This window comes from Phycomyces blakesleeanus (assembly GCF_001638985.1).
Source record: "Phycomyces blakesleeanus NRRL 1555(-) unplaced genomic scaffold PHYBLscaffold_42, whole genome shotgun sequence".
Taxonomy (NCBI): Eukaryota; Fungi; Mucoromycota; class Mucoromycetes; order Mucorales; family Phycomycetaceae; genus Phycomyces; species Phycomyces blakesleeanus.
Window position 1 is genome coordinate 69,660 of NW_017265171.1, and position 15,902 is coordinate 85,561.

Genomic DNA, 15,902 nt, shown 5'->3' on the forward strand with positions numbered 1-15,902 from the left:
ACATAAACCTCTGACAATAATGGAGAATTGTAAAATACGAGGCGTCTATCAGCTGTTTACCCAAATGTGCCATACTTTGTACTATAGACTGAACAACAACAACAACAACAACAACAACAACAACAATAACAGTAACACCACCAGCAACAGCAACAGAAATAAATAAATAAAAAATGACACAATATTTACCTTTTTTAGATTATGATGCCAGCTTTTGTACTAGCTTGGTGTATATGGTGGAAAGAACAATACAAAAAAATTAGACTGCTTAACCGCTAGTCTTTACAAAACTATGATCTGAACTTTATCGAGTATGCCAAGAATGTCTTGAAAAACCGCTTTGTAAAAAAAATAAGGGCACCTCTAACATTGTTTCGGATTTTAATATTGGTTTGCCGAGTATCTGGACAAGATACTTCAAGAGTCTGCTTTAAAACTTTTGTGCCAAAACGTTTAATCTGGAGTTCCTTTTCATAAAGACAAAAGATATATGTGTGTATATAACCTTATGTTAAACCTTTCATTAATAATGATAATAATACTAATACTAATCCTTCTAATTGTATTTAGCCATTTAATACACGCATATATCTTACATATTAAGAGCATATTTGGGTGTAAAAATGAGACATATAATAAAAGGTTTTATTATTATTATATCGACAAAAAAAACATCTCTATTTTATAATACTTTTGAAAAAAAAGGAGAAAAAAAAAGGGAAATTTCCCTCAATACCAAAATAATACTCAGTATATTGGCTCAAACAATACACCTCTTTATTTCTCTTTCTATAATATATATACTCTTTGATTGAAATCAGTGATAAAATGAATAATTCTTTTCCTTTGTAGATTGGTCTTGAGCTTATTAAAATGTATACTGTGGATATTGCTAGAGCTGTACTTCTTTTTAAGCAATACCAAATTTAAACTATCCGTAACTGTCTTGTCAATTTCTATTCCTGTTTCTATTCCTATTTCTATGATTATTATCTGATAATTAAAAATCTGTATATATATATCCTTTAAAATTTTTATTACTTTGATTTTCTTTTTGTCCATTTATCAAGATGCCAAATTACTTGAGAAATTTTGGAGGACGACGGTAGGATTTTCGGCTGGCTGTTAGGCATTATTCTCTTAACAATAGTGTATTAAATTTCTCGCTTGATTGGTCTAATATATATATAGAGGTGTATGGGTGTATATGGATATATTTAGGTATATTTAAGTACTATATACAAGGGGGCCAAACGTGCTTGTCAAAAATGAAAGAAAGGGTTATATTCCATATAAATTATATATAAGGATGACAACGGTTCGGTTGGCATAGAAACAAAAAAAAATCACATGGTTAGGAATGACTTATTTAATAATGCATTGGTATAATTGAATAAATATCTGCGACTATAATTGCCCCTTTTCCTCTTTCTCTTAACTCTTCCTACTCTTATTACTCTTGTTCTTGCTCTTGCCCTTCTTGATATTATTCTTTATAGTATAAAGAAACAATTTTTTTGTTTTGTTTTTTTTTTTTGCTTTTTTTGCTTTTTTGCTATTGCCAGTTCAATGGTTATCTGGTTCTTTGAGAACAGCCAGTTTGTGGATGCTTGGGTCCCATTCGACAGAGAGAATCAAAAGAAACTCGAGTTTGTATACCGACATCATGATGAACTCCTTGCCGACTTGTGCCTTGAAAAGGATATTCGATCTGTAACACCTCGGTTCGAAGTTGATAAAGATGAAGAAGACGAGAGTGCCTATGAGGATCTTCAATATACCCATCACTGCATTTCGGTTGTCCTACGTGACTCGCACTTTGAAGAAGCCATTACGCTCTACCCGGCCATGCTATTGGGCTGCTTACCTAGTAGAGATATATTAATAGCGCGGGCAGAAAGAATGGATCATGTATCGAATAACAAAATAAATATTTAGAAATCACGTGTAAAGGGATAAGATATCATAGAATAACTGTATAAGTTTAATATATATATATATATATAATATGTGTGTATATGTGTGTGTATGTGTATGTGTATGCGTATGCGTATAGTTTTATGTATGTAACATTTAAAAGCAATAACCACAACAATAACCATAGAAACATTACCAGCAGTAAAAGCAGCATCTACAACAGCAACAACAATAACAACAACGGCAACCAAAGAAAAAATTATATGTGTTGCCATGGTGCCATAAATATGTTTCTATGGATACGTAATGAGGGTATATAAAGAAAAGAAAAGAAAGAAATAATAATAAAAAAAAAAAGGGGGGGGGGGGGTGAAGGCATAAAGGAGTCTCTAAAAGGGACTTAAAGTGTCATTTGACCGGCATGACCACCCGCAAGACTCAGTAGATTTCTTAATCCAATTGCTGACCCTCTTCCACTCTTGGCTGCCATGGTCTCCAATAACAATACAAACAGGCTCTGAAGAAAATCATGTATACTGTTCCTCAACAACAGACATGCTGCAATCCAATAGAACATATTCTGGTATTTTTGAGACTTGCGCACCGCCTGGGTTATTACCATCCTAATACCGGCCTGGGTCCTTTGTAGGGATCCAAATAATAATCTAAAGATAAATGTTGTCCATGTTCTCTGGTTGATTGACAGAGGTCGCCTCCTTCTAGGCTGTGGACTAGGTTGCGGCTGGCGTGTATATTGTAATAAGGATAACTTGTGGTTAAGTGAAGATGAAAAGTCTGCGTGGGGAGAAATTGCCGGCGACTTTGATAAGATGGGGCCGACAATTGGTGTGAGTGAGCCTACTGGCGTACTATACACTGTAGCCGTAAAAGAGGATCTTCTTTGTGGTAGTTTAGGAGACATTGGTGTAAACTGTAGCTTGTGTGGTACGACATGCTCAGTGGCATCATAGTATACCGAACGTAGAGAGGTTGTTGAGCTACAGCGACTGTTTGGTTGACTGGGTGATAGCGGTGATAGTGGTGGAGATGGTGGGACATACGGGAAAAAGTCCCTGAAGACCTTGTCAGACTTTATGTTCCATTCATAATCATCGGTACCTCCCTGATCTACAATATTTGCTTACTAATATAAGTATATGTTGCATATTATCTATCCAAAATTACCTTTACAGAGAGATGCAGGGTCAACGAGGTCAAGAAGCTCTTTAGAGCTTGGAAATCCTACCCTGTGTCTGGCTTCGTCGGACAACATTATTTTCACCATCTGCCATAGGCCAGTGTACATCCATCCAAAACAAAGCAAACTGACAGACCCAGTCATTGAAGGATATCGGCGTAATATCTGGAGAATAGTTTTCACAAGTGTGGGGTCCTGTGTGACGTTGGTCAGTATTAATAGAATAGATAATTTATATTATATATATATGTGTATGTGTGTGAGTGAGTATGTACCATTGGTAAGGAACGAGCGTCTTTAAAGTCTACAATAACTGCAATATCAACCAATCCCCCTGTATCTCTGGTAATCTTGGACAACATTCGTCTGGTTGTCTCGAGTATAAAGATAACAAATGGACGCAAGAACTCGGCTATATTAGTGGAAGATTCTGGCAAGTGCCGGATTTGAATGATAAGGATTGGACGACCTGTTTTGTCGTATTTGTGAAAGAAGCAAAATGGTTGACTAACAAAGAGCTTTACGGAGTCTAGGCCGATCGAGTCTACATTCTCTTTGATACGCCATCGAATGGTGTCCAGTAGGAATGAGAGTGCATGAGGTAGAGAAAACTTATTTTTGGCCAAAAAACGAAACAGGGTTGCTGTAATAAATTTGGAATTTGAAGGAACAATAATAAAAATAAAAATAAAAATAAAAATAAAAATAAAAATAAAAGAAGCGTTATTGTTTTTTGTTGTTATTAATATGCTGTACATAATATAAAATGTAAACACAGTTATGACACCTACCTCTGTCTTTTACATAGTCCTCAACCATCGCGGCTGCTTTTGCAGACAATTCGAACTCTTGGATAAGCAATGGAATTTCTCTGACTAAGGCAGCTTCCATGCTATCAATAGTAGGAGCATTTTCAGAATACAGTTTATTCAGAGTATATAGGCGTTGCTGGTGAAATTCCATAAGTGAAAGGTAAAAGAAGGGAGAGAGAGAGAGAGAGAGAGAGAGAGAGAGAGAGAGAAATGAAAATGAAAGAGAATATGAAGCTTTACGGGGAAAGATTTTCTTAATCTTTTTCACGTGAAATTTTAATGCTTTTTTTTGCTTTAAACCACAATGATTTATTTATATGTAAGTCATTGTATGTTTCTCAGTGAACTTGATTGGCTTATATCTATTTAAGCCAAAATAAATAAATAAATAAATAAAGGTATTCATAAGGTGTCTGAATGAAGAACCAACATATATAACACTGAATATGGAAAATATACCAATCTGTAAAGCAAACAGGAAGGCAAAGAAAAATAAGACTTTGTATATATATACCAGCAACAGGTTTGCAGTAGACTGTCACACACTACTATAAATGGAAAGGAAATATTTTGGGTGGTTTACCAGTTTTTTTTTTGGTTTTTTTTTTTACCGATCAACCACAACCGGTTGAACATCTAATAAGATTGGGATTTCTCTTTCTTTCTTACAGTGACGTGGAAAGATATCAAATTCGCACTGTCCAAGACCTTCTCTATTGCGTCACAAACTCTATCTCACTCCTTTTTTTTTTTGGAAATTTTTGCTTTGATTCTAAAAAGAAAAAGAACCATATTTAGGCATTAATTGATTGTCGGATAAATAGTATTACCGTTATGCGTGCATCAAGAGTATTCTACATTGTTTGCTCTATATTTTATACTTCATTATCATTTGTTCCTTGCTCCTTGATTTGTGTCTGTGTGTAGGTACGTGTAAGCTGTTCTGATAATAAGAATACCTCTCCTTTTACGCTGCTATTTATTTAACTGGTCAACTAGCTAACCGTCTGTACTTCTTTATAGATAAAAACGGAAAGACTTATATTAGTTATATTGTGAAATAACCTTTTTCTTTTTTAAAAAAAATAAAATATAAATATAATAAATATGAAAAAGTAAGTACTTTTTTATATTAGCTGTTACAGACCAATTTATTTGCACTATAACTTTCTTTTGCTCCTTTCTCCTTTTTTTTTCTTTCTCTCCCACCTTTCCACATATTTATATTTTACTTATTGAATTACTTAAATGTTGAGTAGTAAATCTGCATTAACCACATTCAACACAATGATTAACCAGCTCAAAGGTAAAATAAGAACTGTGAAGGATTCAAATAGGGATACCTATAATCAAATATACCACTCTTTATACTTATACTCATATAATATATGATCTTATTCTATTATAGAGAACCCTGTCAACTGGGCCTTGGTTGCAGTAAATACCTAAACCAAGAGAAGAAATATAAAACTCTCACACTAGCAATGTTACTTTTAATCAATAGATTCTAGCCTACATGGTCCGTTCCTATGTTCGGTCATCAAAGACAATTGAAATCCCTGCCAAACATCCTGATGTCATGGTATTTCGCAACTATACACCCAAGGACCTACTACCCTTTGATGGAAATGGTAAAGATGGCCGTATTTTGATGGGTGTCAATGGCAGCGTTTACGATGTTACCAGAGGACGTAACTTTTATGGTCCAGGTAAGAAATAGATATAGGCTCATATATAAGAAGTAGGAATTAATCATTTGCTTATATTGAACAACAACTACTATATATATATATATATATATAAAAAGGGGGGCCTTATGAAAACTTTGGTGGACATGATGCTTCTCGTGGACTTGCAAAAAATTCTTTTGATGAAGACATGATTACGGATCCAATGGGCCCAATTGACAAACTAGAGGATTTGGCAACTGAAGAGTGGGAATCCCTGCGTGAATGGGAACAGCATTTTGCAACAAAGTACTTATTAGTTGGAAAGTTTATTGAGAATGAATAAATGATTCTATATAGACACATACACACACCCATATATGTATATATATGTGTGTAAAGTGCCTTAAATGACATTTTGACCATTATTATAGCTAATGTTTAACGAACAGAGTTAATATTTCAAAGTAGTATTTTATCACTTGCAGATTACAATTGTAATCTGGCATTTTCTTAAATACGATGTAATAACGCATAGTGTTTGTTCCTAAAGCTCTTTTTGCTTATAATATTATTTTTGGTATTAGAATTGGGACCCAGAGTTGCAATTATATTTCAATCATATCTCTTAATGAACCGTTAATACATTTCCATCACATGTGGATTCGTAAGTGTCTTTGGTTGTTCCATTCGTACTATATTCTCTTGATAGATTTTATACCAAATAATGACACTTTTATTATTTAAATCTAAACCACCCAAGTCCTATTATAAGCTACCAGCTAATGGAGTTATGCAAAGTTATATCAAATCTCTATATTTTATTATTATTTTTTTGGGACAACCATTGGTCATTAGACTAATATATATATATATATATTTACGTATGTATTTGGTTTTCGTTTAGGGCTATAATTCTTGTTAACTATAACATTATTATCGAATTTAGTAAAAGTTGATTTTTTTTATATTTTTGGTTTGTCTGTGCGTATTAAATTAAGCCTTCAGTCATTTGTAGTCTAAACCAATCAACTGTCTCTTGTAGACCTTGGTGAACATCAAAATTAGGCTTCCATCCTAGGTATGTTTTGGCTCTTGTGATATCTGGCTTTCTCTTCTTTGGATCATCTGTCGGACAAGGTAAGGTCTTGATTGGCACATCGTCTGGAGAAATTGGGGATAAAAGGACCTTTTCACGAATAATATCGGCAAAATCACGAATGGTGTATTCATCTGGATTGCCGATATTTACAGGCTCATAGTAGTTCTTGTTCATCAATAGAATCAGACCGTCAACCAAGTCGTGGACATATTGAAATGATCTTGTCTGTCCACCGTCACCGTATATAGTAAGCGATTCACCTCGCAGGGCTTGCATGATAAAGTTGCTCACCACGCGTCCATCGACAGGTGACATTCGAGGACCTATTTATTGTACATTAGAGATGTTTAAATCATAATATGGTAAGAGTATCTTTACCATAAGTGCTATAGAAACAGAGCCATTAATTATAGTTAGTTTTTTTTTCTTTTGATTAATTAGTAATAATACAAAAACAAAAAAAGAAAACTTACTTGAAAATTCGTGCAACCCGTACGTCGACATCATTTTGGCGCATATAAGAATAAGTCAGGGTTTCAGCAATACGCTTGCCTTCGTCATAACATGCTCTAGGACCAATAGGGTTAACATGACCCCAGTATGTTTCCTTTTGGGGATGCTCTTCTGGGTCTCCATAAACCTCTATATCATAATATTATTAATTAATATATTTTTTACAAGCATATAGCATATTTGGATGTACTACCAGACGTAGATGTCAGCAAGAATCGTGCCTTTGTACGTTTTGCTAATCCAAGCATATTTATTGTTCCCATAACACTAGTCTTAACCGTTTTTGTTGGGTTATATTGATAGTGAGGCGGAGAAGCAGGACAGGCGAGGTGATAAATTTGAGATACTTCGATCATAAATGGGTCAACAACATCATGACGGACAAGTTCAAAGTGTGGGTGGCCTATCCAGTGCTGAACGTTGCGCTTTGTACCGGTAAAGAAGTTGTCCAAAACAATGACTTCGTGACCCATAATCATCAGACGATCCACCAGATGAGATCCTACAAATCCTGCGCCACCAGTGACCAAGATACGTTTGCGCTCTGAGGGCTGAAGTCTACGGACCGAGGGGAATGATTTGATAGATTTGTATACGACAGTGTCATTGACTTTATCTATAACGTGATCTACTGGCACGGTTGGTAGGTAAAGTTCGCGTAGACGGTCGAGCTTGACTTGAGACCCAACACTCTCGTATCCAATGGTCTCAACAGGTCCTTTGCTAACAAGCTGTGTGGGATTTTCTAAAGTCATACTAGCCAACAATTGAACTCTATGAAAAAGAGGATTAAATAAAAAAAATGAAAATGTATATAAAGCAAAAAGGAGAAAAGGAAAAGAGCAAAGGGGAAAAGGGGGGAAAAATGAAAAAAAAAAAAACTTTGGTGTAATTGAGGAAATTTAAATTGACAAAAAAAAATGCAACTATTATTTTTTCTCTCTCTCTCATATTGTCTACGTTACCTAAACCACTGTTTCTCACATTCGAAACTCCTGTCTTAAACTATGTGTTTTTGTGTACTGCACGGACTAAGGTCTAAGTCTCTTGGTTCTTATATATCAAACTTGGGTATCGAGTAAACCTACCCCTTTGTATTGAGAATATAGATACATACATAAGTACATAGGTACATACATAGGTACATATATTACAGGCTTTTCTTTTCTTTTTTTTTGGTGTGTTCTGGTCAGTTGAGTTTCTTTGATGAAAATTCATTTTAGGTTGCACACAAGATAGCTTTACAGATTATAACATGAAGGAGATTAATTTTACTTGACTTGATTTGACTTGTTTGATTTTTGGGCTGTTGGAGTTTATTGTGTGTGTGTGTATGTTTTCTTTTTCTTTTTCTTAAAAAAAAAAAGAAGGAAAAATGCATATATATATAATGTATATGCTTACTGGCAGCAAGTTCCAGAGCTGCTCTTGGAAGGGGCAGCATCAAGTCTAACCTCCTCTCTCTGACGCGTCTGCTGTGCCTGCTGTGTATCGATCAACCGCTTTTTAATGTCCCTTGCCAAATCAAAAAAGGCCTCTTCTACACCAATATTAGCCTTTGCGCTGGTTTCCATGAACCTAATCCCTAATTCAGTAGCCAGTTCTTGTCCCTGTTCCTCTGCAATAACCTATCATCGAATCAAGATTGTAAATTGTATGTATATTCATAACTGGCCATCATAATCCACCGACTAGAGAAATTCGTTATTTACCCTTTTCTCTACCATATCGCATTTGTTGCCAATTAGAATTTTATTGACACCTTCACTTGCATGTTGTTCAATATTGGAAAACCAATTTCGAACGTCTATGATGCATAACAGACCATATAATATTAAGTAACATTGCCACTCTGGTTAACATACAAAATATTTACTTGCAAAGGACCGTTCGTCTGTCACATCATATACAAGCAATATACCCATCGCACCACGATAGTAGGCTATTAATATTATAGTGGTCGTATTAGTATATCCAACCCAAATGTCTCTTTCTTATTTTTTATTCACCCGTTGTGATTGTACGGAAACGTTCTTGACCGGCTGTGTCCCAGATTTGAAGTTTGATTCTTTTTCCATCGAGCTCAATGGTACGAATTTTGAAGTCAATGCCAATTGTTGTGATGAAAGAAGGTGTGAAAGAGTCATCAGAAAAGCGAAGAAGAAGACAACTCTTGCCAACACCTAAAGAATGTGAAATAATGGTTTGAATGTAAATTACAAGCCGAGATGCTTAATAAATGTATACATTCATACCTGAATCTCCAATAAGCAGCAACTTGATGAGATAGTCGTAAGATGCACTTTTAGCTGTGGTCATCTAAATATATGTTTAATGTATGAAATTATTACTGTTTTGTTTTTTTTTTATCTTTTTTTAAAAAAAGAAAGAAAGAAGAAGAAGAAGAAGAATAAAAAGAGGGAAAATAAAATAAGTGTAAAGTCTCAAGAGAAAGAGAAGAAAGTAAGGGACTGTGTGGATAAAGGGGGGGGGGGGGGGGAGGGGGTAGAAGACTTGTGTGAGAGCCAAATCACTACTTGCACCACATCCAACATCTATACATCAATGGTTTACTAGGCTTCAAATAATAAATGAACCTATATCCGCATTTAACATGCACTTCATTTAAATAAGAAAAATATTACTTATCAAACTCCTTTGGAGAACAAACGTAGACAAGCTCTAGACTAGTAAATCATATATATTTATATATATATATATATATATATATAAAAGGGGGGGTATTGATTCCCTTTTGAATGTACCTGTGTGCGTGACACTCTTATAGTAAATGTTATTTAAAATCACCTACTTGGATATTTTGGAACTTTATTATTCAACTACTTGCTATACACTAAACTCTAGTAGCATGGCTGAAATATATAAGCACAATAGAGTAGCCAAGCTTGGATTAAAGAACCGTATCCATAGAGGGAAAGAATGACACTACAGAGTCAGGATTGATTATAGATTTTGTCCCAAATTACCTGGCTTTATGTACCCTTTTTACTATCAAACGACTGGTAAGTTGCACTGGCAACAGAAAAATGGTGAAAACCAAAGAAGTAGTTTGTGTTTGCATTATTCGAGTCAAAGATTTAATCACTCTAGCCTTTGCAATTTCATAAAGTGCTTCGTCTTTAGCCCAAATAAGATAACAGCAACATACATGTATACATATCCAAACTTTTATATTTTCTCGATTCCTTGCCATGTCTTCATAAAGGTGTTGGGCAGAACGATTGTTTCTTCTCTCTACCAGGGAATTAGAGAGCCAAGTGCGCCTGGAATAGTCCAAAAGTAACCGAGCATAAATGGGAAAGGTTTTATCTGAGACCTTGAAGGAGGGATTCCTGTTATCCATTTTTTTTAGGATCTGCCCTAAAAAAATGATGATAAAAGAGAGGCAAAGAGGGGGGGTGGCATAAACGTTGACTTGGACATAAGGATAAGTTTCTCAGACCATTATAACCGCCCAAAGTGAGGGATATACGAAAGATCAGAGTACGAAACCAGTGTAACTGATGCCACAATATATCTTGATATGATCATGTTTTTTGTGTACTGAGCACTATATTGAATTCCAGTTTTTTTTTAATATATTCTTGATGATGTTACCTTTGTCCCCGATAATCTAGCTCTTCCTTATATCCTACATATCCATACGTTCAAATCCTAACCAGCTCTATTCTACTATGTATTTATTTTCTTTTATTGTACCTTTTTAAAATATACCATTTTCAATAAACAATACACAGAATTTAATTATGCTGTTTTTTTTGTTGGTTCCTAGTTAATCATCAACTTACTAAATTTTGTGGTCTTTTAGGCAAATCCTAGAGGGCCTAGAAAAAGATGGCGATGTAAAGCGAGTACGTTTGTACGCTGATGCTCTTTGTAGTTCCTATTCCTGCTGAAATCCGTTCCCAATTCTGGTGCCGTCAGTACCTAGCTACTTATTCTTGACTTTCATGTCATTTATCTTTCTTATATATTTACTTTACCTGTATTGTTACCAGTCGTATTATCTATGTTAGTTTTAGTCTTTCTAAAAGCCGTTTTCCTTCACTGGAGATTTTTTAAGCGCTGTCTCTTACTAGTTCGCGAACTATTCACTCTTGCCATGCCTTGTCCAACACCTTTTTCTTTATTTACCTTTCATTTTTTGCCTATTTTTTTATTCCCTCTCTCATATTTAGGGGTTACTTTTTTCATTATTATTTTCAATTATTCCTCATATCTCATTGGGTCACCTAAATGACAAAGTGCAAAAGACCTAGAGAAACTCACAATAAAACATTTTCATCTCTATGTTGGTGATGGCCTACTATACGCTCAAGCATACATACACAAATACTCTCAAACATCAAGCCCAGCTATGCCACAAGAAGTTGTAAGAAAAAGAAAAGTAGTATAAGCAGAAACCATCAAAATCCTCTTTGAGAAATTGAACCAGAAAAAAAAAGAATGTCAGACATGGAATGGGCAAAAGGTTAAATGAAGAATACAAGGCTGAAATCAAAAGGATGACTTGGCAAATTTGTTTTGCTAAAGGACAAGAGGGTGTTTTTTTTTAAAAAAAATAAATAAAATAAAATAAATTAACCAAACACTAAAAACGATCTCAAAGGTTCTTCTTTATTCAAGCAGTTAGAAATTACATTGATCGAACGCTGAGTGAAATGTAGTATATGCTTAAAGGGGAATGGCCTCACTGCTTTCAATTATTCTTGAAAAATGCGTTTTTATATCTGTCGATTTCTCTTCTAACACGACCTTCACAGTATCAAAGATCTGCCTCCTTGATAATACATTATATCTCAGAAAAAATTATTATTTGGCAGTTACAGGATTTCCACTCCAAAAGTTATATTTTGCAAAATCAAAACTTTCATTTTGTGCTCTGACTATATGAAAAAAAAATCAATTTATTTCTTGGCTATTTGTACATTGGGGGAAGAAGCTAATGCTATGATCAACCCAGCCTTGGCAGTTTTCCATAGCGATATGGCGGGAGCACTCAGCAATATACTCCAAGAATTGACCACATACCAACCCGGGCTTTCTCTTGACCAGTGTTTTGAGTTTGGAGAAGCACTCTTCAATCGGGTTTAGGAAAGGAGAGTACGGGGGGGGGGGGGAGAAAGTGTAGGTGGTGTCGTGAATTAGCAAACAATTCGGTGACAAGGTGGGATCTATGGATCGAGAAATTATTCATAATGAAGTTGTGGGGGGCAGCATTACTCTGGTCGAGCGAATCCATAATTGTCTTTACAAATTCAACGAAAATTGGTCCTGTCATGCCACCAGGGGTCAACTTCGCCTGCACACTCTCAACACCCTGGTAAGAAATACCGGCAAGAATTGAGATGTTTAGTCCCCTTTTTGACTTCGTCTTCACAATGCTGGCCTCGCCTTTCTTGGACCACCCTTGCCCTCTGATCAGGTTTGCATTAAAACCTGCTTCGTCCACAAAAATGCAATTGGTTTTATACGATAAACCATTCGTGTGCATACTGTCTACGTATGATTTTCTCAGCTCAATCGTCTTCGGGTCGTTTCTTTTTTCCTCGACCGGCTTGGTTCTCTTCAAGGTGAACCCGATGTTGTTGATAATGTGCTTATGTAAGCCACTGATGCTCAAGTTCTGCTCTTGAAGCTCTGGGAATTTCCCAAACAATTCCTCTCTCATTTGACCAAGAGTCAAGGGGCAGCATTCGTCCAAGAGGTCTTGGATGAACTTTGAATGCTCATCGGTTATCTTAAGACTTTCTCCGCGTGATCCACCTCGTTTCTTGGGCTCTACGGTACCATCCCTCTCGAACTTGGTGATGATGTTGTTAATCGACGCCCATGAGACACCAAATGCCCTGGCTGCTTCGGCTCGGGTCATGGACTCTTCTATATGACATTTCTCCACAATCATATTCTTGATGTGGATCGGAAGAACCTTTTGTGGTCCATTTCTCTTTCTTCTCTTAACGATAGCGGTTTGATTGGGGTTCATATTGGAGGATTTGAGTATAGAAAAAGATAATAGATAAAGACAGTGCTCAAAACCATATTACAAACTTAGCATTATATACCTTTCTTATAGCAATATATTGACATTGCATATATATTTTAAATATTTTATAGCACATTTTAGCATTTTTCATGCTCTTTATTAATTAATTTATTTTTTCATATATAATCGAAGCATAAAATGAAAGTTTTGATTTTGCAAAATATATAGTTTGAAAAAAAGAATATAACTTTTGGAGTGGAAATCCTTGTTGTGTGAACGTCAAATTAATTGTACCTCCGATAGGATGTACTGCTTGCAGTAGTAAAGGACTACTGCAAGTAGGTACATGCGACTGCATAATCTTCTTCTCTATCATCTTCTGTCCGTATCTCTGCCTGTCTTTTATTCATACAAATAGCCATCACTTCTTTTCAATAAAACATTATCTTTCTACAGTTCAAAATCTCTTCTCATCGACTAGTTGCCTAAATTAGTCACTCGGTTCAAACTCAATCGCTCATAGTCATTACATCCTGTAAATTTTTGCTCTTTTTTTGAACTTTTAGTCTGTCCACACCGTGTACACTCTTTAGATATGGCGTTTTTCAGCAAGAAACGTATTAATGCTGTTGGTCAGCTTATGCGGTTGAATAGAAGGCTAATTCAATCAGACTATTACTCAGCCTCTGCATTTTATTTTATCTTTAGTAAGATACAGAGTTTCGCATTCAAAAATGAAAAATCAAAGCTTTTTTGGCATAGTATCAGGTTAAATTTGATAAAGACTCTTTTAAAAATAGAGAGGGCGAGAACTGGTAGCAATATCCTGCCAAAGTTGGCGAATATAGTAGAGAATAAATTATTACAAGTCTCCATATTATTTACTATACATACATTATGATTTTAGCTGTAACTGTACATGGTATATAAATATTATCATAATGTCATTGTTTGGATATTATAGATCACATACCTGAAAGGTGGAGCTTCTCAAATTTAACCTGAAATTATCTGAAAAAAGCTTTGATTTTCTCATTTTTAATGCGAAACTCTGTATTACACTATCTCTTCTCCAAAGTGACTGGCAATGCATATGCTAGCCACATAGAGGGATTTAAAAGTAAATACTGCGTATTTCTCACAGGTTCTACTTCATCAAAAGAACAAATATAGGTAATCTTGTAACCAAGTAATCCTTTTTTAAGCAGAAGTACCGGACTGAGCGTGTACATGATTGGTTTTGGAAACTCTTCCATGAATGTCCGCATAAGACAAGTAGTGCACTCCTTCTACCCACATATAGTGGCTGGATTGTAGTCCGTTGCTTAATGCTCGTTTCATCTGCTTTTTGGCGTTCTATATGGAGTTTACGGAGTTAGAAATCCTAAGTAAAAGGCGAGATCGTAACAATTTTTATATGCGGAGTTTGTTACAATTTTCACTGCTTAAAGATGTAATAATTTTACTAGTAAAAGTGTAAAGGATTTGTCACGTGATTCTTTTTTTTCTTTAAACCTGTTTTATTTCTTATGTATCAAAATAAATGGTCGAACCAGAAAATATAAACCAGTGATCTCGGAATATAGAACGCCTGTACAGTCCTAGAATTTAAGTAAACGACTGCTGTTTTATTACATTAGAGGTGTTATCTAATGGAAAAAGTGCGGCTGCTAAAAAACAAAGCACTCCGGCAGTAGTTGTGGAAACCTGTCAATTGATGAGAACATCATACTGTGTCAAATATAAGAAAAATAAATCCTCATAAATTTCAATCTTTTTTTTTAAATAAATTCGACCTTTAAAGATCGAATAAATTAATTACATATACAATAGACACTCCTGGCTACCCTATACCTTAATTTGAGAGTGAGAGAATAAGCTTGATTTTGAGGAAATATTTAATGGAAGATGTTAGTGGAAAATTATGAAATTCGTAATTTTCCACATACATTTTCCACTAAATCGCATCAACCGAGAAAAACGTATAACAATCATTGGAAATTACATCGCCATTTCAATTGAAAATGGATAAAATATTCAATTTTCCACTAGATAACACCTCCTCTATTAACTAAACCTCTTCAGATTAATTTTTCGCAATCAAGAATCTTCATGTTTTTCAAGCTAACATTAATTGTGTAAAGCCCTGTCTTGCTTTTAATCTATCCATTATGATTTTGCTTAACATTGAAGATATCAAATAATCCAAATACATTAAACTAGGTTTGTACTTGGCCTCTTCATTTTTTGATACTATATTAAAAGCTGCTGTTTTATTTCTCCTGTTTGATAACAAGCTTTTCTTTTCGTGATCCTTCAATCAACTTACTAAATTTGCTTGCTGTTAGTTAAATATGTCATTACTTTTGAAAAAAAAAGTAAGAATTGCTTTAGAAAATACGTGTTTTCCTTTACAATATCACGAAAATACAGACTCGGGTATTGGAAAGAATGCAATTTAATGACAAAGCCATCAGTATAAGCTTTGACTTGTAAGTAAGAACATGTTTTCTGGCTTAAAGCGATATTTCTTGTTTGTTTCTATAGATAGACTGGCGTGTTTATAAAAAGCTTGCGCTTTCAAAAAGATACAAGATTAATAAAAATACTATCTCAAAATATCTATATCTCAATTATTAATAAAATTTTAACAAACTTATGAGACTGAATGATAATGATATACTCT

At 34.8% G+C, this 15,902-nt stretch overlaps 8 protein-coding genes across 8 annotated transcripts; 3 read left to right on the forward strand and 5 right to left on the reverse strand.

The window, feature by feature from the left end:
- Positions 1 to 290: 290 nt before the first annotated feature.
- Positions 291 to 1,133, reverse strand: PHYBLDRAFT_72405 (hypothetical protein; the record flags this gene model as incomplete). The annotated part of the gene is made up of 3 exons (XM_018442652.1): positions 291 to 467; positions 805 to 993; positions 1,083 to 1,133. The coding sequence occupies 3 exons, from the start codon at positions 1,131 to 1,133 to the stop codon at positions 291 to 293; spliced, it is 417 nt and encodes a 138-aa protein (XP_018283721.1).
- Positions 1,134 to 1,569: 436 nt separating this feature from the next.
- On the forward strand, positions 1,570 to 1,938 carry PHYBLDRAFT_72404 (hypothetical protein; the record flags this gene model as incomplete). The annotated part of the gene is made up of 1 exon (XM_018442651.1): positions 1,570 to 1,938. One exon carries the CDS (start codon positions 1,570 to 1,572, stop codon positions 1,936 to 1,938), a length of 369 nt encoding a protein of 122 aa, XP_018283722.1.
- Positions 1,939 to 2,036: 98 nt separating this feature from the next.
- PHYBLDRAFT_80358 (hypothetical protein) lies at positions 2,037 to 4,078 on the reverse strand (the record flags this gene model as incomplete). The annotated part of the gene is made up of 4 exons (XM_018443576.1): positions 2,037 to 3,045; positions 3,103 to 3,310; positions 3,391 to 3,758; positions 3,907 to 4,078. 4 exons carry the CDS (start codon positions 4,076 to 4,078, stop codon positions 2,318 to 2,320), a joined length of 1,476 nt encoding a protein of 491 aa, XP_018283723.1. The 3' UTR covers positions 2,037 to 2,317.
- Positions 4,079 to 5,482: 1,404 nt separating this feature from the next.
- Positions 5,483 to 5,937, forward strand: PHYBLDRAFT_102959 (hypothetical protein; the record flags this gene model as incomplete). Its single annotated transcript, XM_018427748.1, has 2 exons — positions 5,483 to 5,636; positions 5,735 to 5,937. Coding segments are annotated over 2 exons (357 nt in total), but the record flags the coding sequence as incomplete, so codon positions are not given.
- A 651-nt stretch (positions 5,938 to 6,588) lies between these two features.
- On the reverse strand, positions 6,589 to 7,826 carry PHYBLDRAFT_89642 (hypothetical protein; the record flags this gene model as incomplete). The annotated part of the gene is made up of 4 exons (XM_018443728.1): positions 6,589 to 7,019; positions 7,075 to 7,082; positions 7,170 to 7,338; positions 7,403 to 7,826. Coding segments are annotated over 4 exons (1,032 nt in total), but the record flags the coding sequence as incomplete, so codon positions are not given.
- A 672-nt stretch (positions 7,827 to 8,498) lies between these two features.
- Positions 8,499 to 9,528, reverse strand: PHYBLDRAFT_137624 (hypothetical protein; the record flags this gene model as incomplete). Its single annotated transcript, XM_018429866.1, has 5 exons — positions 8,499 to 8,837; positions 8,922 to 9,016; positions 9,086 to 9,151; positions 9,219 to 9,392; positions 9,465 to 9,528. 5 exons carry the CDS (start codon positions 9,526 to 9,528, stop codon positions 8,610 to 8,612), a joined length of 627 nt encoding a protein of 208 aa, XP_018283726.1. The 3' UTR covers positions 8,499 to 8,609.
- Positions 9,529 to 9,850: 322 nt separating this feature from the next.
- PHYBLDRAFT_72400 (hypothetical protein) lies at positions 9,851 to 11,334 on the reverse strand (the record flags this gene model as incomplete). The annotated part of the gene is made up of 6 exons (XM_018442650.1): positions 9,851 to 9,896; positions 10,197 to 10,562; positions 10,682 to 10,780; positions 10,828 to 10,861; positions 11,214 to 11,237; positions 11,307 to 11,334. The coding sequence occupies 6 exons, from the start codon at positions 11,332 to 11,334 to the stop codon at positions 9,851 to 9,853; spliced, it is 597 nt and encodes a 198-aa protein (XP_018283727.1).
- A 2,477-nt stretch (positions 11,335 to 13,811) lies between these two features.
- PHYBLDRAFT_72398 (hypothetical protein) lies at positions 13,812 to 14,981 on the forward strand (the record flags this gene model as incomplete). Its single annotated transcript, XM_018442649.1, has 5 exons — positions 13,812 to 13,923; positions 14,124 to 14,138; positions 14,181 to 14,196; positions 14,534 to 14,604; positions 14,857 to 14,981. The coding sequence occupies 5 exons, from the start codon at positions 13,812 to 13,814 to the stop codon at positions 14,979 to 14,981; spliced, it is 339 nt and encodes a 112-aa protein (XP_018283728.1).
- Between the last annotated feature and the right edge of the window lie 921 nt (positions 14,982 to 15,902).